The 22,126-nt window shown below is 55.4% G+C and overlaps 1 protein-coding gene across 3 annotated transcripts in view; it reads right to left on the bottom strand.

The window, feature by feature from the left end:
- Positions 1–781: 781 nt before the first annotated feature.
- COL26A1 (collagen type XXVI alpha 1 chain) overlaps positions 782–22,126 on the bottom strand; it is a 202,135-nt gene continuing 180,790 nt past the window's right edge. For 2 of the 3 annotated variants that reach the window (XM_054496651.2, XM_054496650.2), the window contains exons 5-13: positions 20,999–21,155; positions 16,920–17,018; positions 15,525–15,677; positions 13,779–13,862; positions 11,839–11,891; positions 9,938–9,973; positions 7,710–7,760; positions 5,215–5,299; positions 783–3,407 (exon numbers count right to left, since the gene is read on the bottom strand). In XM_054496651.2, the coding sequence (XP_054352626.1) occupies positions 3,247–3,407; positions 5,215–5,299; positions 7,710–7,760; positions 9,938–9,973; positions 11,839–11,891; positions 13,779–13,862; positions 15,525–15,677; positions 16,920–17,018; positions 20,999–21,155 (879 nt within the window). In that variant the 3' untranslated portion in view covers positions 783–3,246. Of the gene's footprint in view, positions 3,408–5,214; positions 5,300–7,709; positions 7,761–9,937; positions 9,974–11,838; positions 11,892–13,778; positions 13,863–15,524; positions 15,678–16,919; positions 17,019–20,998; positions 21,156–22,126 lie in introns of all 3 variants that reach the window. The other variant, XM_063667254.1, reaches the window with a different exon arrangement.

The following is a 22,126-nucleotide window of genomic DNA, read 5'->3' as shown; positions in this document are numbered from 1 at the left end:
CTGCTTCCTCCACACGATTGCTGTGGTGTTTTTTTATGTTTAATTTTTAGAGACTGGTCTCGCTCTGTTGCCCAGGCTATAGTGCAATGGCGGAATCATGGCTCACTGCAGCCTTCAACTCTTGGGCTCAAATGGTTCTCCCACCTCAGCCTCCCAAGTATCTAGGACTACAGGGACAAGCCACCACCATGCCAGGCTAACTTTAAAAAAAAAACATTTGTAGCAACAGGATCTTGCTATGTTGCCCAGGCTGGTCTTGAACTCCTGACCTCAAGCAATCTTCCCACTTTGGCCTCTCTAAGTGCTGGGATTACAGGTGTGATCCACCACGCCTTGCCTGGTGTGGTGTTCAATGCTCACCCTCTCTATAGGATTTCAAGCTCCAGGCAGAGGCGGGCAGGGTTCTGTTTGTAGCTGAGCACTGGGCACTGGACACAGGGTGATATGGTTTGGCTGTGTCCTCACCCAGATCTCATGTTGAATTGTAGCTCCCATAATTCCCATGTGTTGTGGGAGGGACCTGTTGGGAGACAATTTAATCATGGGGGCGGTTCCTCCATACTGTTCTCATGGTAGTGAATAAGTAAGTCTCAAGAGATCTGATGGTTTTATAAGGGGAAACCCCTTTTGCTTGGTTCTCATTCTCTCTCTTGCCTGCTGCCATGTAAGACGTGCCTTTCCCCTTCCACCATGATTGTGAAGCCTCCCCAGCCACATGGAACTGTAAGTCCGTTAAACATCTTTTTCTTTATAAATTACCATAAATTACCCAGTCTCGGGTGTATCTTTATTGGCAGAGTGAGAACAGACTAATACACAGGGCAGGAGCTTAATATCTACAAAGGTCACAGGGTGATTCAGCAGTGGTTTGGGTCTCTGTGTTGTACCTGGGACTTGTCATCAGGGTATATGGGCCTCCCTGGGGTCTCTGATATGTCACTGACCCCAGATCTGCACAGGAGCATGCAGCAGGATCAGGGTTGCTCCGCCCAGAGCCCTGAGGCCGCCCAACTTAACTCACCTTCTTGCAGAGCTGGGGGCCAGGCCCGGTTTACAGACAGTGTGGTTAGGTGGAGGGGTGAGGTGACCTCTGAAGGGGCTTCCCTCACCCTCTGGAGGTAAGAAACAGATCTTGACTCTGGAGGTAGGGCTCAGATACAGGACCAAATTGAGGACTAGCTAAAACAGGGACAGAGCGGAAGCATCTTTCCATTGGACACGCCCACCAGTGTGCCATGTCAGTTTACCATCACCACGGCAACACTCAGGAGCTACTGCCCTTTTCCATGGCAAAAACCTGATGACCCAGAAATAACCACTCTTTCCCTAGAAATTTCTGCATAAACCAGCCCTTAATCTGCATGCAATTAAAAGTGGGTATAAATATGGTGCAGAACTGCCCTGAGCTGCTATTCTCTGCCTAGGAAGAAGCCCTGCTCTGCACGAGCAGTCATGGAGCTGTAGCCCTGCCCCTCCAATAAAGCTGTTTCTCCTGCCTCCAGCTTGCCCTTGAATTCTTTCCTGGGCAAAGCCAAGAGCCCTTGCAGGCTAAGCCCCAATCTCAGGCTTGCCTATCGTGTGTCACTCCCAGCCCCCTCACTGGAGATCCAGAGGGCAGAGCTGGACCTCCCTGCCACAGAGGCTCTGTGGTCACCCCGGGCCTGGCTGGAGCTGCTCACAGCTTCCCTGGCACCTGGCTGGTGAGATGCAGACCAGCCTCCTGCAGAGCTGTCACCACACAAACAGACCCACAGTGGGGAGAGCACCTTTATTGTCAGATACAATAATAACGCTACAGGCTGGTGGTGCCGCCGGCCTCTGACCACCCCTCCATGAAGACAGAGACTGCCTCTCCAGATCTGCCTCAAGGGCCAGAAGAAGATCCCAGGGCCCAGAGGGACCAGGCCACAGCTGAACAGGAGTACCAAGAGCACTGGAGACAGTCACTCCTGCTGTGAAGACAGAGTGCCCCAGGGTGGCACCAGCACCTTCAATTCTCTGAGTTTGCTGCCGTGGCTGTGTCCCAGGTCCCAGCCCAGCAAGAGAAGAGCACCAGGGCTGAGCTGATCATGGAGACCGTGGCTCCAGAGGCCTTGAGGGCTCCAATCAGAGCTGTTCTGGGCTGCTAGGGACATGGTGCCTGCCGTGGAGCCTGCCAGGCCCCCAACTCTGGAAGGTGGGAGGCAGGAGCATCTCTTCCCAGCAGGCCTGGGACTCTGTTTCCCTTTCTGCAGTTTGCAAAGGGGACATTGGACTTGCTATGTCATGCAAAAGTAGCAAACCTACAGAGTCCCCTGAGAGACAAACTCGTGGGGCAGAGGCTGCAGGTCCCACCTCTGATAGACATGCCCGTGAAATGGTGCCTCCCCTGGCTCAGGGATGGGACGGACCCAGAGAGGGCGGGTGGGCTCAGCGAGACTGGGAGGCAGTGGCCGGGGATGCCAATCTGGTTTTAGGGGCCCTTGCACCCCCAGTGCTGCTCTCTCAAGGTCCTCAAGTCCACGTGGCTGGCAGTGATTTATTCAGGGTCTCCCTGGCCTCTGAGAGCTGCAGGCCAGGCCGCTCCCCCAGCCAGTGGGGAAGCGGGTTGAGGAAGGGAAGCCCCAGGCCCTGCAGGACCCTGCCTATCCCCTCAGGCTGGCTGGCCCAGCCTCCCCACAGCCCTGCCTGCCTTAAGGAACCGTCTGGCCCTGCGCCCTCCCTGTCTGAGTTTTCTCATGAAGAGGGGAAGCTGGCAGGGTCGAGAGAACATGGCTTCAGGAACTGAGGGGCCTAGATTCAAATCCCGCCCCTGCCACCCGTGATCCGGTGGCCAAGGGAGGGTTATTTCTACCGTCCGAGCCTCGGTCCCCTTGCAAAGTGGGGATAATAAGCTTACCTCCTAAGGGTTAAATAATGAGACAACGTAACGAAAGTTTCCTGGACAGGGCCAGTTACAGCAGGGACTCAATAAATGATGGGTATTAGGATTATTCTCATTCCCAGCACCCAGCCCACCCAGACCCCGTCTCCAGCCGGGAGTGGGGGTGGGGGAGGGGACAGGCCAGAGAAGGGCTCTGATGAGGGTGTTGGCCCCTCCAGACCCTGCCCCTGGAGACATTATCTGTCCTCAAAGCCCCCCATGTCCTCACAATCATCCATGCCTGGAGCCCAGTTCCCCTGGGGGCATCTTTAGGAACCAGCGGCAGCTCAGGCCTCTGGGGCTGGGTCTCTAACCAGGACAGGGTGTCCTGGAGCAGTGGGCTCTCACTTCCTGCTGCTGGCCTGGTCCACGCTCTTCTGTCCAGGGTCGGGCCCAAGCAGGGCACCAAGGACCCCATCGGGTTGGGGGCCACCCCTCTTCATCTTGAGGTTGGCTCTCAGGGCAGCATCCTGGCCAGAACCTCCCTCCGGGGAGGCCAGGGGATCTGGAAGGAGAGCAGGAGAGTGGACTTGAGGTAGAGCCTTAGGAACACTTGGGGGCACCTTTGATCACGATATGTGGCCGCGGAGAGATGCTCTTGTCCAGCATGGAGAAGCAAGGCAGCAGCAGGCTTTCAGCTCCTTATGCATTCATTCATTCATGGATCCATGCACCCATCCATTCATTCACTCATTCACCCATCCACCTGTCCATTGAGCCATTCATCCATCTGTGTATCCGCCCATTCATCCATTCACCCATTCATCCATCCACTCAGTCATTCCTTTATCTATGCATCTCTCCATTCATTCACTCATTTACCTGCCCATCCATCCATCCATCCATCCATCCATCCATCCATCCATCCATCCACCCATCCATCCACTAACTTATCCACCCATCCACCTGTCCACTCATCGATTCATCTATGCATCCATCCATCCATCCATCCATCCATCCACTCATTTATTTATCTATGCATCTATCCATTCATTCACTCATTTACCCATCCATCTATCATTCATCCATCCATCCATCCAACCATCTATCCATTCACTCACTTATTCACCCACCTACCTGTCCACTCACCCATCCATCCACCCATTCATTCATTTATCCATGCATCTATTCATTCACTCGTTTACCCACCCACCTGCCCACTCACCCATCCATCCACCCATTCATTCATTTATCCATGCATCTATTCATTCACTCGTTTACCCACCCACCTGTTCACTCATCCATCATCCATTCATCCACTCATTTATCCACCCACCTGTTCACTCATCCATCATCCATCCATCCACCCATCCATTCACTCATTCACCCACCCACCTGTCCACTCATCCATCCATCCATCCATTTATCCATCCATCCATCCACCCATTCATTCATTCATCCATGCATCTATCTATTCATTCACTCGTTTACCCACCCACCTGCCCACTCACCCATCCATCCATCCATCCACTCATATCCATCCATCCACTCATTTATCCACCCACCTGTTCACTCATCCGTCATCCATCCATCCATCCATTCACTCATTCACCCACCCACCTGTCCACTCATCCATCCATCCATCCATTTATCCATCCATCCATCCACCCATTCATTTATTCATCCATGCATCTACCCATCCACTCACTCATCCACCTATCCACCTGTCCATTCAACCATTCATTCATTCATCTATCTATGCATCCACCCATTCATACATTCATCCAGGCAACCAGCCATTCGTTCACTCACTCACTCACCCACCCACCTATCCACTCACCTATTCATTCATCCATTCATTTTCCAGCAAATGCTGATGGGCCTCTACTCCAGGCCCTGCAGAGGTATCATTCACTGTTCTGCACAAGGGACTCCCAGAGGGTCACAGAAACACCACCCCAGCATGGAATGGAAGGCTCCCCAGAGCACCGTAGGGACAAAGAGGAGGGTTCAGAGAAGGCTTCACAGAGGCAGAGACCTTTGAGCAGGTCCCGAAGTGGCAGTCAGTGTTCACTAGGCAGAGGGAAGGCCCGAGCAAAGGCATGGAGGTGGGAGGGGCCTCAACGTGGCTGGGCAGGGCTCTGCCCACCATGGCTATACTAGGGAGGGGCTGGGAAACTGGGCTGATGCACTTGGAAGTCTGTCAAGGGCAGCAGGGAGCCACTGAGGGTCCTTGAGCAGGGGAGGGGCAGGGTCGGACTGGGGTAAGGGAGGGAGACCAGAGACCCGAGGCAGCAGCTATGAGGGCAGCAGGGACGGAGAGGAAGGAGGGGAGAGAGATTCCCAGCCCGCTGATCCTGGTCACTGCTCACCGTGGATCCCAATCATGTGCTCCAGGATGAGGACTCGCTCTGCCAGGATCTTCAGGGCCTCTCTCAGCTGCTGTACCCCCTCGCCCTGGCAGGGAGGAAAGGGCCAGGGTCAGGGCCGGCCATGAGGAGGGGGTCAGGGCCATCCTGATACAGCGACAGTGTATGTGTCTTCAAAGCCCCCCACCCCTGCCTCTTCCCACCCGACACCCTCACCACTGCAAATAAGCATAGACTGAACATCATCAACTATGTGCCAGGCAGGGCTTCAAACCCTGTTCACAGACAAAGAACTTGAAACACAGAGAGGGCAGGCAACCTCCCTACGGCCACACAGCCTGGCAAAGCGGCCGATCCAGACTGCAGATCCGCACCTGTCAGCCTCCAGCCTGAGCTTTTCCTTCCACCATAGCTGCCTGTCGGCTTCCCCCACATGCCCTGAAAATACCCTAACCAGGACAGAGCACCTATCCCCGGGCCCGAAGGTAGGAGGTTCTTTGCTTGTTTCCTTCCTCAAATGCCCAACCAAGAGCTCGCCACCAAACAGCAGGCAAGGGGCAGGGTAGGTGTGGCCGCGCCAGGCAAGAAAGACAGCAGAGAAAGCCACCACTTCAAAGTGCAGGCAGGCAGGCTGGCGTGATGGCGGAGTCTGTATTTCAAGGGCCCGGTCTACACACGGGCAGAGGACCTTCTGCACAGAGACACCTGAGTGAGCCAAGACAGGGTGCTGACTTATTGAGAAGGCAGGTGTCCAGGCCACTCTGAAAAGAAAAGTGACGATGAGGAGACAAAGCTACTGTCCCCATCCTGCCCAGCCCTGGGAGTTGGTAGCAGAACAGATGCCTTTTGCTGGTGTAACATGAAGGATCTGTCTTATGTTCAGATTAATTTAGCTTAAAATGAAACAAAAGGAAACCAAAAAGCATCCTACTGGGTTATAGGAGAAAGGTCTGCCCACCAGGGGACCAAAGGCAATGGGAAGTTGAGCCAATTACAGGGTCTGGGACGGGGATGTCAGTGTCGTGTCCCCAACTCAAAGAAGGAGCAGGGTAGACCAAGGGACCTGGCTGAGCCTCATGTTCCTAAGCCACAGGTGGTTGGTTTTTTTGTTTCTGTTTTTTGGGGTTTTTTTTAGGTTTTAGAGACAAGGTCTTGCTTTGTCACCCAGACTGGAGTACAGTGGCACGATTTTAGTTCACTGCAGCCTCAACTTCCTGGGCTCAAGCAATCATCCTGCCTCAGCCTCCCAAGTAGCTGGGACTACAAGCACACACCACCACACCTGACTCATTACATTTTTTTTTTTTTTTAAGAAATGGGGTCTCGCTATGTTTCCCAGGCTGGTCTTGATCTCATGGGTTCAAGCGATTCTCCTACCTCAGCCTCCCAAAGTGCTGGGATTACAGGCCAGGCAGGTTGCTGTTATGAAAAGGAGGGGGTCACAGTCACCTCTCAGAGCACCGCTGTGAGTGACCAGTGTATCAGGCTCATGCCTCAGCCCCTCTTGCTGCCTCCTGCACCCCCCACAGCTGCCTTGATTCCAGCTCCCTTTCTCTGGTCTTGCAAGGACCTCCTGAAGGTCCCCTGGACCCACCCTGGCCCTTCCAGCTGTTTTGCCCGCCCAGCTTTGACACACTCAGGGGGAAACTCGCTCAGGCACTTTCATTTTTAGCTTTCAAGGCCTCCCCTGCCGGCCTCATCTCAGTGGCACCCCCACACAACAACCTTCTCATTCTCTTGCAATCACTGCTGTCCTCAGCTGTGTCTCCCGCTGGGCTGTGAACTTCTCAGGGCAGGGACCCTGTACACCTGGTGGCCCAGCACCCAGCTCAGGGCCAGCTGAGGGGAGGAGTTTGACTTTGGACCTCAGATGAGCCCTTCATCCCCTTCATCCACTACCCCAGCTTCAGCCTCCCCTCCTCCTCCCAGAAGCCGCAGATCCCCACGGCCAAGCCCGTGCCCTGGCTGCCCCCTCCCACTGGCCCCAGCCTCCACTTGCTCCAATCTTCTGTCCTCAGATTCCCAGTTTGCAAGTCTCTCTTGCTCCATCCATCCTCTCCCACATCCAGCAGCCCTATCCCCTTCAGTCCCCCAGCGCCCTTGACCTTGTGAGCACGCCCATGCCGAGACGCCATTCACGGGAGAAGCCGGTCCGTTGAGAGGGACTCTGCAGCCTGAAGCCTCCTCCAGGGAGACTGTCTTTCCTACAAGTTTGTGACTCCTCTCCCTGTCTCGGTAAGCCCCCCCAAGGGCCAATCACCCCCTCTGTGGCATCCCACCCAGCCACCTTCTCACTCTCTTGCAATCACTGCTGTACTCAGCTAAGTTCCCCCACAGGGCTGTGAACTTCTCAGGGCAGGGGCCCTGTACACCTGGTGGCCCAGCACCCAGCTCGGGGCCGGCTGAGGGTCATTGCAGATCTGTGGGGCAGCTGCCCTCCGGTGACAGTGCTCACAGCCAAGGAGGCAGGAGGCAACGTGAAGGGCAGGCATAGTTACCTCTGCAGCGGCGGCTTTCTCTCCTTCTTCCCCCTTCACGTCAGGTTCACCCTAAGAAGCAAGTCACACAGTCAACACCGGAACGGGAGGTGGGGGCACCTCTCCACCCTCTCCAGTTCCCTGGGGGCCTTCGGGGAGTCAGGGGCAGGCTGGGCAGGCAGGGCCTGGGGAACGGGTGCTGGGCCCAGGGGACTCCTGCCCTGGGGTGAACACAGCAGGGGAGGCCACGGCTCTGGGGCACAGCCTGCTCAGCCTGGCATGGCAGGGAAGGGTCCAGGGTTAGCTCTAAGTGCTTCGTTCTGCTTCTGGGGCAGAAGAGACTCAGGCTAGGAAGCTGGCAAGTTCATGCCTGGGCCCTTCCGGGATTGAGTAGCCTGCCTAGAAGGGCTGCTGTCTGTCTCCAACACAAGGCCAGTAATACCAGATTCAAAGTCACATATTTTATTGTATTTTATTTATTTTTTTGAGACGGAGTTTCACTCTTGTCACCCAGGCTGGGGTGCAGTGGTGTGATCTTGGCTCACTGCAATCTCTGCCTCCTGAGTTCAAGCGATTCTCCTGCCTCAGCCTCCTCAGTAGCTGGGATTACAGGCATGCGCCACCATGCCTGGCTAATTTTTGTAGTTTTAGTAGAGACGGGGTTTCACCATGTTGGCCAGGCTCATCTCGAACTCCTGACTTCAGGTGATCTGCCTGCCTTGGCCTCCCAAAGTGCTGGGATTACAGGCGTGAGCCACCGTGCCCAGCCGATTTTTTGAGACAGGGTCTTGCTCTGTTGCCCAGGCTGGAGTATAGTGATGCGATCGTGGCTCACTGCAGCCTCTACCTCCTGGGTTCAAGTGATCCTCCAACCTTAGCCTCCTGAGTAACTAGGACTATGGGCACGCACCACCACAACCCAGCTAATTTTTTAATATTTTTGTAGAGATGGGGGTCTCACTATGTTGTCCAGGCTGGTCTTGAACTCCTGGCCTCAAAATGATCCTCCTGCCTTGGCCTCCCAAAGCACTGGGGTTACAGGTATGAGCCACCACCATGCCCGGCTCACAGTAACATGTAAATGTCCAGCTACTACTGTGTGGCCTTGAGTGGGTCACTCTATTTCTTGGTGCCTCAGTTTTCCCACCTCTAAAATGGGATCAGTAATAGTATCTATCTCATCTGTTATTAGGAGGATTAAGTTAATCAATAGGGACAATGAGCTTAGATTAGAGCCTGGCACCTAGAAGTGCCATCATTGTGTCTCCTGTGTTGTGTTTGGTCACTAGACAAGCACGGGAAGAGGCATGGCTTGGGAGCTTGACACTCTCCGGTTCAAATCCAGGCTCCACCACTGCCTCGCTGTGTGGCTTTGAGCAAGTTACTTAACCTCTCTGAGCCTTAGTGGCCAGTTTTGGCAAATGGGGATAATAAAGCATGGTCTCTTGGGGTCGCTGTGTAGCTTACATGTGCTGTGGGGGAAGAGAGCACCTCCGCTGTGGCCAGCACATAGTAGGTGCTCAGCAAAGCTCCACTCCTCCTCCTCGCCCCACCCCCCTACAGTGAGGCTTGGGCATCAAGGAAGCGCCTGACTCCTTGGCCCTAGAGGCAGGAGTCGATACTTATAATTTTTTTTTTTTTTTTTTTTGAGATGGAGTCTCACTCTGTCATCCAGGCTGCAGTGCAGTGGCGCGATCCTGGCTCACTACAACCTCTGCCTCCGGGTTCAAGCAATTCTTCTGTCTCAGCTTTCAGAGTGGCTGGGACTGCAGGTGCGCACCACCACACCCAGCTAATTTTTGTATTTTTAGTAGAGACAGGGTTTCACCATGTTGGTCAGGCTGGGAGACTCATAAATTCTTGTTTCCAAGAAAGTCGATTAGAGGCCGGCTGTCTAAGCCTATTTCTGGGAGGTTCAGAGAAAAGAAGGGACTTCCCAGGCCACACGGCATGTTAACCCATGGCCCCAGGCCACACAGCACGCGAATGAGACGTCAGGGTCCCACAGTGCATTAACCCAGGGCTGCAGGCGCTCAGGACTGTCAGCCCACCCTCTGGAGGTCGCTCCTCTCCTCACCCCGCAGCAGGAGGCGATTTGAGTCCTTTCTCAGTCCCTTCCTGTTGCCTGAGCTCCAGCAGGGCCGCCCAGGGCTGAACCCCCCACCAACCCCCGCCACCCAGTGCCCTGGGCTTGCATCAGAGCCTCTGCCTGGGAGTGGCCCAGGCCCATCTGCACAGCCCACACTTACGGACGGCCCCACCGTGCCTCGCTCTCCAGCCAGGCCCTGCAGAAAACCAAAGGAAGCGTGTGAGGCCAGCCTGTCCTGGCCAAGTCTCCAGTGCCCTCTGGCCACCCCCCTCCCCGCCCACTGTGCTCCGAGTCTGCAGAAGAGGAAGGGAGAGGAGGATGGCCCAGCGGGCACGGGAAGGGCAGACTCAAAGGCCTCCAGTCCTGGAGCCACCTGGAGCTGGTATGTGACCAGGGACCCCAGCTGAGCCCTCAGTCTTCTCGCCTGCAAAACGGGCCAATGCCACGTACGGCTGTCAGGCAGAGAAGGGGAGCAGGTGGCCCAGTGTGTGGAGAGAACTAGTGATACTAACAGCGATGGCCAGGGTCTCACGTGTGCTGACGTCAGCCCAGACAGCTCCCGGGAACCCCAGGCCCGTGTCCAGCTATCCCCTGACATCGCCACCCAGCTGACCATGAGGTGCCCACTCCCCCCTCTCTCCAAAGGGAACTCCTGGTGCCCCCCACCCCGAAGCCTCCCCTTCTCAGGAAATGCCTCCCTGGTCCTCCCAGCTGCTCCTGACAGACACCAGGGAGTGAACTAGAGCCCTCCCTGCCCTTCTCACCAGACTTATTCCATTGGCCAGACATGCCGAGTCTACTTTCTATTTTGACATATTTAATTAATTAATTTTTTTTTTAATGAGACAGGGTCTTGCTCTGTCACCCAGGCTGGAGGGCAGTGGTGCCATGAGAGCTCACTGCAGCCTCCAACTCCTGGGCTCAAGCCATCCTCCCATCTCAGCCTCCCAAGTAGCTGGGACTACAGGTGCATGCCACCACACTAGGCTCATTTTAAAATGAGCTATGTTGCCCAGGCTGGTCTCAAACTCCTGGGCTCAAGCGATCCTCCCACCTTGGCCTCCCAAAGTGCTGGGATTACAGGCGTGAGCCATCGCACCTGGCCCCTCAGAGAAGCTTTTTAAAGATGTAAATAAGATCATGGAATCACCCTCCCTGAAACTCAATAATTCCATCCACTGTAACAAAAGCCCACACCTGGGACCCATAGATAACGCCCTGCTCACTGTGCCTCATCCCTCAACACACACTCCATTGCTCACTACCTGCCAGCCTTTTCCCTGCCTCAGGGCCTTTGCACCTGCTCTTCCTGACTTCTGACACAGCTGCAGAGGCAGGGTGAACCTGGGGTTTGGGGCTGAGTCAGGCTTGGGGTGCCGCCTTCCCATGGGCAATTCTCAGGGCAAGGTGAGGGGCTGAGGCAGAGATTCTGTGACCTGGCCCAGCTCTGCCTACACCCTCTGTACAACCTCAGGCAGCATCTGGTCTTTCTGGGACTCAGTTAGCTCATCTGTGAAATGGGAGTGATGCTAACACCTCCCTGGCATAACGGGAGGAGGATATACTCAGCAAAGAGTCACTGCTGCTAATAAAATTAAAATCTCAGCCGGGTGCAGTGGCTCATGCCTGTAATCCCAGCACTTTGGGAGGCTGAGGCGGATGGATTACTTGAGATCGGGAGTTCGAGACCAGCCTGGGCAACATGGTGAAATCCCATCTCTACTAAAAATACAAAAATTAGCTGGGCGTGGTGGCATGGGCCTGTGGTCCCAGCTAATCCGGAAGCTGAGGCAGGAGGATCGCTTGAATCCAGGAGGTGGAGGTTGCATGAGCCGAGATGGCGCCACTGCACTCCAGCCTGGGTGACAGAGAGAGACTCCGTCTCAAAAATAAATTAAAAAATAAATAAAACAAAATAAAATAAAATCTCACCGGCCAGGCCGACTGACTCCTTCACGAGTGACTCTTGCTGGTAAGAAGGTGCTTCTTCTCCCCTAGGGAGACAAGGCCACCCCCCACCCGCCGCCTCCCACACCCTACCTAAAATGGCAAAGTCCTTACCTGGGATCCAGGTGTTCCTGGGGGTCCTGGGGGACCTCGAGGCCCAGGGGGACCTGTGGGCAGAGTCACAGACGGTCACCTGGGGCCAAAGAGGGGGCACCTCCAGCCTCCCACCCCAGCACCTGTTCTTGATCTGTCTCCATGGGAAGCAAAGGAGGGTTTGGGAATGAATGGTGTGGGGAGGAGGGAGGCACACCCCCTCGCAATGAGGTCTCCATCCTCGGAGCCCAGGGCCCTCTCCACCGACTGCCCACAGCTCCCACACCTCCTCCTCCCAGGGCCTTGTCCACGATGCAGCCCCAATCCTGAGACCCGGCAGGCGAGGGAGGAAGTCCGTCCAGATCGGTCCCACGCCCCAGCCAGTTGGTCCCCTGGTACGTCTCTCTGGTCTGTCCCCCCTCGGGACCTGGGACCCATCCCTCTTGCTGGGGTTACTATAACAGCCTCCTGACCATCGACACTTCCTATGGCCCCCCAGAGTACACTTTCAAAAATCCAAGCCCAGTTACGTCTCTTTCAGGGCTCCTGAAGTTCTCAGCCCGGCCCCTTCCCACCCTCCCTGCCCCAGCCAGACACCCTCCTGGCATCTCTGCTAAAGCCATCCTTCCTCCTGGAGCCTCCCTATTCCTCCACTCTCCCAGAAAACCCTTTCCTACTGGTTTTCCTACTAGTCTGACACAGAGCATCACCTCTTCCAGGAAGCCTTCCCAGCTTTCCACTGCTTCTCTAGGCAAATCCCTTATGTAAACCAGCCACCGCCCACGGCCACTGAGGTTTACACGTCTGTCTCCCGCATGGGCTGTGGAGTACCCAGAGGGCCGGGCTGGGTCTCATATGTGTGCCCAGCTCAGGGAGGGAGATTCATGACTAATCTCCAGCTTGCTAGGAAGAGTAAGGCCTTGGTCTTTCATGACCCCGCACGGGCCCATGCTTCCTGTGGTGCAGGGAGCCCTGTGTTGGGCTGTCCAGCATGGCCTGGCTCCCAGGTTTGGAGAGGGCATGTGAGGACAGGCACTCCAGGGAACAAATATAAGGAGTCTGTCCAGTTCTCCAGAGACCTGGCATGTCACCTGAAGGCCCCCAGGTACCCTCTGAGCTTACTCCCTCTCCTCCCTACAGCATCTGCTGAAATGTCACGTTTTGACGGGGCTTTCCCTTGTAGCTCCCTCAGATCCTGTCGAAGTCACAATTTATGATGATATTCCTGTCCTCCACCAGAATGAGAGTTTCATGATGATGTTTGTTTTGATTATTCAGGAGTTCCGGGAACCTAGATCACTGTCCGGCACGTGTAGTGGCAGATGCTCAATGAATGTTTGTGAGACGCATAGAGGAATGAATGAATGAATGAATAAACAAGTGAATGAATGAATGAATGATAAACAAAGGAATGAATGGACAAATGAATGAATGAATGAACGAACGAATGAATCAACGAATCAACGAATGAATGAATGAATGAATGAATGAATGAATGACTCCCTTCCCAGGCAGAAAGGGGCAAGGCAGTCAGCCCTGCATTCCCCCCCAGTGAGGAATGTGGATGATGGAAGGTCAGGCCAGGACTGACAGCCAGGTCCCAGCCCCTTTGAGCCCCTTGGTTTCTGCCTCAAAGGTAGGGACTTCCTGCCACCTCTGTCCTGACCCCATTCCCCACTGGTGTGTGTCCCACTCCGGCCCATGCAAGGGCAGCCTCATGCAGGCATCTTATTCCAGCAGAATCACGTGGGTTTCATGCATCCAGTCCCCCAGGGGCACTGCCACTGGGAAACAAGGGGCTTCATTTCCTGCCACACAGCTGGTGGGACAGACCCAGTCCCCAGCACTGTCTGGAAGCCATAGACTGCCAGCCGGCCTCCAGCTCCCCTCAAGGCCCCATGGCTCAGGCCAGCCCTGGCAGGATGGAGTCCTCAATGCAGGCCAGACCACCATTCACTTACCTGGTGGACCAGGGGGACCCCGGGGTCCTGGGACGCCTGCCAGCACTGTGTCCACGATGGCAGAGGCCAGCCTTGAGTCTCCATCTGTGGGAAGAGCGGAGCGGCCAGGGGTCTGGCAGGGCAGACCTGGCAGTGCTGGGAGGCTGATCCTGGGCACTGAGCCCTGAGCCAGGCCACACGAAGCCCGGGGGGCTCCTCCCATCACCCTGGGCCCCGCTGCAGATACTGTTGCCCCCACTTCTCAGAGGAGCACGGACAGGCCCAGACAAAGAGCAGGGAAAGCCAGGTCGGTCAGCTTCACATAAAACACAAATACCTTCCAGAACATTCCAGAATCTTTAGACTCTGCGACTGCCCTGCTCACTTCTCCAATGTCCCAGGCTGGCACCTTCTTCCAGGCTCCACCCCACAGGCCCATCCTGCTGCACCCAACTGGCTCACTCCTCCAGGAAGCCCTCCATGCCCACCCCTCTGAGCTGTGCCTGGGGAGTCTGATTCTATCATGGCAACCACACTGCCTGGAGCAGGGGTGGGGTCTGTCTAACAACCCATCTCCCATGGCCCTCCAGGATGAGCCCCCCACCTGATTCACCCTGGCCCATCCCGAACCAGACCCAGGGCCCAGGACAATGACATCACCTTCCTCATAAAACCCTTCCCCAGGCTGGGCACAGTGGCTCACACCTGTAATCCCAGCACTTTGGGAGGCCGAGGAGGGAGGATCACTTGAGGCCAGGAGTTCAAGACCAGCCTGGCCAACATAGTGAGACCACATCTCCAGATCAGCCTGGGCAACATTGTGAGATCCCATGTCCACTCAAAAAAAAAAAAAAAATAGTTAGATGTGGTGATGCATGCCTGTGGTTCTAGCTACTCAGGAGGCTGAGGTGGGAGGATCCCTTGAGCCCAGGTGTGAGAGGCTGTAGTGAGCTATGATGGCACCACTGCATTCCAGCCTGGGCAACAGACCCTATGTCAAAAAAGATTAAAATAAAAATCTTCCCCAGTTGCCGGGACACTTAACCAGAAATGATGCTCCTCTCAGGGCTCGCGGACTCCTCTGCCTGGCCTCCTACTACCTCACGGTCCCTTGGGCCCAGAGTCCTGGTCCCGTCCACTCTCTGCACCTCCCTGTCCCCACCTCCCAAGGTAGAAGTGGACATTTCTGTGTGTTCAGAGGCTCTCTTGGACTGGCCTGTGCCCCGGAGGGCCAGAGTTTGTTTTGCACATTGCCGTGTCCCCAGTGGCTAAAACCGTGTGCCTTGCACATAGTAGGTGCTCACTAAACACCTGCTGAATGACCTGCAGTGAGGACGGGTGAGGAAGAAGTACAATAAGGGATAACCTCGGTGGGGTGGGGTAGCCAAGTAGGGAATCTGGGCCAAGTCAGCCAGCAGAGTGACCTTTGGGGCTCAGGACCCCAAAGGCAGGGAGCTGAGCACTGAGGCAGAGACAGGCCACTTTGGGGCTAAGAGCAGGACTGGGGGCTAGCCCTGGGTCCACTTGAGGATGCTCAGCCCCGGGGCCAAGACTTGCTCCCAAGCTGTTCCCTGTCATCGTCACTGGCAGGCCCTGGACACTGCATGGAGGGCTTCCTGGAGGAGGCCTGCAGGAGTGAGCCAGTTGGGTGCGCAGGATGGGCAATGTGGTGGGGTCCACTTCCCGGGATCCTTTAAGGAAGGCTGATCCCTCCCAGAACAGAGTGTGGCTCAGCCCTCCTCTGGCCCCCCCAGGGGCGTCACTCACTGTCTTTTTCTGTAGGCGGCTGCAGGGAGTAGAGGGCACCCTGGGGGCTGTTTGGTGAGGGGCCTGGGTTGCCTGCTGGGCCGGGTGGTCCCGGGGGGCCGGGGCGCCCCATCTCTCCAGGAAGCCCACGGGGCCCTGGAGGCCCCAGGAGCCCTGCAATGAGGAAAACAACAGTCACTGTGGCAGCCGGAGCCTGGCTGGTGGCTGCAACATTACAAATGGGGAAACTGAGGCCTTGAAAGAAACAGGGTTGGTCAGGGGCCCACAGCCAGTCAGTGGTGACCTCCGATCCACAGTCTTCCTTGGGGGTGTCCTGGGGTGTAAATGAAATGGCCTTCCCTTCCCAGCCCAGTCCAGAGGGGACACTTAGTGGCGGCTGGTGAGGGTGAGGGGGGCAGGGATGGTGAAATCAGCAAAGGCTCTGGTCAGAGGCCCATTGGTCCCTCCCAGGGACTTCAGCCTTGTGGCAGGGACACCAAGTATAAGCCACCATCCTGGGCTTGCCCTGTACCTGCTGAACCAGGGGTCGTTCCCCCGCAGGACCCGGGAGGAGTCGAGAGGGTGGTCTCTGGAGGTGTTTAAATGGCTTGGAACTGCTCCTGGCCCCTGACAACCTCGACGCTCATGCCTGTATCCGAAGCCCCCTGAAGACCCTGTTTTGGCCAGGTGTTGTGGCTCACCCCTGTAATCCCAGCACTTTGGGAGGCCGAGGCAGGCAGGTCACCTGAGGTCAGGAGTTCAAGACCAGCCTGGCCAACATGGTGAAACCCTGTCTCTACTAAAAATACAAAAATTAGCCAGGCATGGTGGCAGGCACCTGTAATCCTAGTTACTCAGTAGGCTGAGGCAGGAGAGTTGCTTGAACCCGGGAGGTGGAGGTGTCAGTGAGCTGAGATTGCACCACTGTGCTCCAGTCTGGGCAACACAGCACAAGACTCTGTCTCAAAACAAACAAACAAAAAAGCCAGGTGTGGCGGTGGCTCACGCCTGTAATCCCAGCACTTTGGGAGGCCAAGGCGGGCGGATCACCTGAGGTCAGGAGTTGGAGACCAGCCTGACCAACATGGTGAAATCCTATCTCTACTGAAAATACAAAATTAGCCGGGTGTGGTGGCACATGCCTGTAATCCCAGCTACTCAGGAAGCTGAGGCAGGAGAATTGCTTGAACCCGGGAGGCGGAGGTGGCAATGAGCCGAGATGGCATCACTGCACTCCAGCCTGGACGACAGAGCGAGACTCCCTCTCAAAAAATTTTTAAAAAATAGACCTGTTTTTCTTGTACCCGGCAAGATCAGGGCTGTGGGTGCATGGGACACCTCGCCTGCTCCAGTAGAGAAGAAAGCCCAGCCCCTTCCGCAGGTTGACAACATCACGTATGTGGGGGGTTTTCTTACCAGGGGGCCCCGCTGGACCCTTCTCTCCTGTCTGGCCTCGGTCTCCTTTAGACCCGGGGGGGCCTGCAGGCCCTGGTGGTCCTGTCTGCCCCGGGGGCCCTGGGGAGAGAAGGAGACAGGGCATCAGAACACAGTGGACCCTCAGCCTCCAGCGGCTCCAGGCCTGGCCCCCTGCACTGTTGGCCTACGTTCCCCCAGGAGCCCCACCTACCTGGGACTCCCTAAACAGGCAAAGGCACTCACATCACCTTGGAGCTGGTTATTACAACTTACAAACCAGTTTTGCACTTAGGAACATCTGTGATTCTAAGAACTGCTTTCGTTCCCATTTTCAATGTGGGGAAACTGAGGCTCAGGAAGGTTGGTCCCTTGCCCAAGGTCACACAGCCAGACCGCAGTGAAGTTGCTTAGCTCCAGGTCCCTCTCTCACACCCTACTGTCTCCCTGCTTAGGGTCAAGAACTGGGCTTGTGGCAAAGTGCTCCCCAATATGTGGCCTCCGAGGAGGCCCCGGGATGTCCTGAAGGACGGATCTTCCCAGCTACGGATCTCTAAGCCCCAAGGGTGGACAAGGAGATGGAGAGGTAAGGCTTGCTGTGTGGCCAGCGGACAGCCTTTTCTCCCTCTGGCCCAGAGAGGATGCTGAAATATGTTTGCTGAGCACCTTGGGAGGCTGAGGCAGGAAGATTACTTGAGCCCAGGAGTTTGAGACCAGCCTGGGCCACATAGTGAGACCTCATCTCTACAAAAGATACAAAAGTTAACCGGGCATAGTGGTGCGTGCCCGTGGCCCCAGCTACTGGGGAGGTTGAGGTGGGAGGATGGCTTGAGCCCAGGAGGTCTGGGCTGCAGTGAGCTATAATCACACCACTGCACTCCAGCTTGGCTTACAGAGCGAGACCCTCAGAAAAAAAAAAAAAAAAAAGTTTGCTGATCTGATGAAGGGACCTGCGCTGAGTCTTAGGGCCCTTTGCACTCTGGCTGCATGGGACAGTGTTATGGTGGGGAGGGCCTGGCTGGGGGCTGCTGGCCTCGGAAGAGCCCCACCTGCTCTCTGGAATCCAGGTTGGCTGCGGGTGTCACCATGTGTAGGGTGTGTGCCCCACCTGGTGGCCATTCTTGAAACTGCATTTTTCCCCGGTTGGAAAGGTGTTGCCAGGCATGCGCTTTCGTGGGCCTGGGTCCCCGGTGGGATGGGAAGCCCCCTCCTCCTCCATCCACCAAGAAAGATTTGAAGAATATGGGCATGAGTTAATGCTCTGGGGGTGAGACCTTAGGGACAGCGGCTCGAGGGGTAGGCCAGGGGGCCAGAGTGAGAGAGGTCCCCCTTCCCGTAGCAAACCTGAGCTCGGCCCTCCTCCCGCAGCCTTCAGTCCCTTTTGAAGAATGCAGGATACCCTACTCTCCTTCCCCGGCCCTGGGACTGGCCACTGGAGGCCACCTGTGTCATGCATCTCTCCTCTCTGCTCTGCCCCTGCTCCCCAACCCAGCATCAGAACAGACACTCAGAACAGAAGGCAGAGGGAGAGCGCCCCCTCCAAAGGGCTCTAAGGTCAGAGAAACATGGAGGCAAAATGCCCCTGGCTTGCTGGCTTGCTGGGTGACAAGCCAGCTGGGTGACACCCCAGGGGCGTCACTTAACTTCTCTGAGCCTCAAGTGTCTCCCCTGTAACCTCAAGGCTTCCAACCTTTGTGTGAAGATTAAGAGTGATATCTGTAGGCTGGGCGCGCTAGCTCACACCTGTAATTCCAGCACTTTGGAGGCCGAGGCGGGTGGATCACTTGAGGTCAGGAGTTCGAGGCCAGCCTGGCCGACATGGTGAAACCCGGTCTCTACTAATAATACAAAAATTAGGCTGCATGTGCTGGCTCACACCTGTAATCCCAGCACTTTGGGAGGCCAAGGAGGGCAGATCATTTGAGGTCAGGAATTCGAGACCAGCCTGGCCAACACGGCAAAACCCCGTCTCTACTAAAAATGCAAAAATTAGCCGGGCTTGGTGGTGCGTGCCTATAATCCCAGTTATTAGGGAGGCTGAGGCAGGAGAATCACTTGAGCCCGGGAGGCAGAGGCTACAGTGAGCCGAGATCGCAACACTGCACTCCAGCCTGGGTGACAGAGTGAGACTCCATCTCAAAAAAAAAAAGTATATCTGCATTTGAAATATTTTCATATCTGATATGAAAATATTTAATAACTGGCACAATGCAGATCCTGACCACTCATGGTAGACCCCAGCCTTCAAATCCTGGATTCAGCCTTATAGATAGGTGTTGTTTGCTAAATGTCCTCCAGGATAAAGCTCCAACTCGGTGTCTGGCACCAAGCAGGGCTTCATCGATTGCAACTATGATTATTACAATTGTGATTAAAGCAGAGGTAATTACAGCCCCAGGCGGCAGAGCCCAGACCAGTAGGTAGAAACTGCAGAGGGAAAATTCTTCCCCTTAACTTTAAAATGTGATCAGGGTTCGGCATGGGGGGCTTACGCCTGTAAATCCCAGCGCTTTAGGAAGCCGAGGCAGGAGGATTGCTTAAGGCCAGGAGTTTGAGACCAGCCTGGCAACACAGTGAGAGCTTGTCTCTACTAAAAATTAAAAAAAAAAAAAAAAAGCCAAGTGTGGTGGTGTGCACTCGCAGTCCCAACTACTTGGGAGGCTCAGGCAGGAGGATCACCTGAGCCTCGGAGATGGAGGCTGCAGTGAACTATGCTCATACTACTGTGCTCCAGCCTCAGTGACAGAGCAACACATTGTCTCAAAATAAAATAATATAATATAATAAAATTGTAAAAGTGTGGCAGGAAGGCAGGGTGGCAGATGTCCTCCAATTCCAGCCAGAGAGTTCAGAAAGCAAACCCCAGAAAGAGGTGGGAAGCAGTAAGTTCCTGCTCCCTGGCCAGGCAGAATGCTGCAAAATTGAACCCAGCAAGGCTGGGCTGGGGGCCATAAGTGCAGAAGCCAAGGAGCAGGGCAGATACTGAAGACAGTAGCTGAGCTGTAAGACAATAGGGAATGGTGGAGACTGCGGCAAACTGCGCAGCCTGGACTGGACCTACAGCAGCAACCCAGTAGCTGGTTGTTTCCATGAGGCACTGCCAGCCCTGATGGCCCGTTCTCTCATTTTTATTTTTATAATTTTTTGTAGAGACAGGGTCTCACTATGTTGCCCAGGCTGGTCTTGAGCTCCTGGATTCATGCAATCCTCCCATCTCAGCCTTCCAAAGTGCTGGGATTATAGGTGTGAGCCACTGCACCTGGCCAAGATCATCTGATTTTTTGAGACAGGGTTTCACCCCTGTCTTCCAGGCTGGAGTGCAGTGGCATGATCTTGGCTCACTACAACCTCCGCATCCCCAGCTCAAGCAATTCTCATGCCTCAGCCTCAGGAGTAGCTGGGATTAATCATGCTGGGCTAATTTTTGTATTTTCAGTAGAAACGGGGGTTTTACCATGTTGCCCAGGTTGGTCTCGAACTCCTGACCTCAAGTGATCCACCTGCCTTGACCTTCCAAAGTGCTAGGATTGCAAGCATGAGTGAGCCACTACGCCCGGCCAGGTGGTCTACTTTTTCTTTTTTTTTTTTTTTTAGACGGAGTTTTGCTCTTGTCCCCCAGGCTGGAGTGCAGTGGCGTGATCTTGGCTCACTGCAACCTCCGCCTTCCAGGTTCAAGAGATTCTCATGCCTCAGCCTCCTGAGTAGCTGGGATTACAAGCACCCGTCTCCACGCCTGGCTAATTTTTGTATTTTTAGTAGAGACAGGGTTTTATCATGTTGGCCAGGCTGGTCTCGAACTCCTGACCTCAAATGATCCACCCTTCTCGGCCTCCCAAAGTGTTGGGATTACAGGCATGAGCCACTGCACCTGGCCAGATCGTCTACTTCTTAAGAGAAACTAGAAATCCTGGCTTTTAGGTGAAATCCCCCAGTTTTCAACTGTTAGCTTAATTTTTCAAAATGCCACATGGCGTGTCGGAACTAGAGTGTCTAGTGTGTGGCCTCTCTAGGGAGGCCCTGGGAGGCCGTGCCCGAGGTCCCTTCGGCTGCCCCAGCCTGTCCTCTCTGCAGCCCGCACTCACCGGCTGGGCCCGTGGGCCTTCTCTGTCGTGGCACAGGGTGAGCAAGAGGGATGGCATCAGGGAGGAAGTCCTCATTCCAGGTCGGCGGAGTGCTCTCGGGGGCCGGCAGGTCGTTGTCCGGGCTGGAGGGCCGTTCTGCTGCTTCTAGCAGGAGGACCTGGGCCAAAGGAGATAGAGAGTCAGGTCCCAGTTGGGCCTGACACACAGGGACAGGTGTGACACGCAGGGACATGCATGTGCACCCCATGAGACTTGCAGCTGTCCACGCTGAGTGTGCCCCGTCACACTCCTTAGTGGGAGAACCTCACTCGTGGCCCAGGTTCCCTCCATCCCAGCCCTCTCCTCCTTCTCACATCAGGAAAGTCTTTCTGGACCCTCAGGTTCAAGCAGTGCCCTTCAGACACTGTCAAAGTCCCTGTGCTGGCTGGGAGTGTTGGTTCATGCCTGTAATCCCAGCACTTTGAGAGGCTGAGGCTGGAGAATCACTTGAGGCCAGGAGTTTGAGACCAGCCTGGGCAACACAGTGAGACCCCCCATCTCTACAAAAAATAGAGAAAATTAGCTGGGCGTGGTGGCACATGCCTGCAGTCCCAGTTACTCAGGAGGCTGAGCCCAGGAGTTCAAGGCTGCAGTGAGTTATGATTGTGCCACAGCGCTCCAGCCTGGGCGACAGATCGAGACCACGTCTACAAAAAAAAGACAGAGAGAAAATAAAAAAGCACACACACACACAGAGAGACAGAGAGAGAGAGAGAGAAAAGGAAGGGAAGAAAGGGAGGGAGGAGAGTGGAAGGGTGGATATAAATAGGCTCCTTGTGGCACATGACCTTTAGAAGGCTTTCCAGAAAAACAAAAGTGGCCACGATTGCTTGGGACCAGCCTGCAGTGCGGCCCCATCTGTCCCTCCTTGAGGGAGGCAGGAATCAAAGGTGGCTGAGACCCAGATCCTGGGACCGGGAGATTTTCTCTTTCCTTTAAACGACTTGAGAGCCAGGACTCAGAGGCCCCGTGAGTCTCTGCTGCCCCCGAAGAGGCCGGCAGGGGGCGCTGTGTGCCAGAAATAGGCTCAGGGTGGGCGGAGATCCCTGCTGAGAACCTGGGTGGGTCCTGGAGCCGAGGGGCGTGAGG

This window comes from Pongo pygmaeus, chromosome 6 (assembly GCF_028885625.2).
Source record: "Pongo pygmaeus isolate AG05252 chromosome 6, NHGRI_mPonPyg2-v2.0_pri, whole genome shotgun sequence".
NCBI lineage: Eukaryota > Metazoa > Chordata > Mammalia > Primates > Hominidae > Pongo > Pongo pygmaeus.
This window is presented reverse-complemented; position numbering and strand designations above follow the sequence as displayed.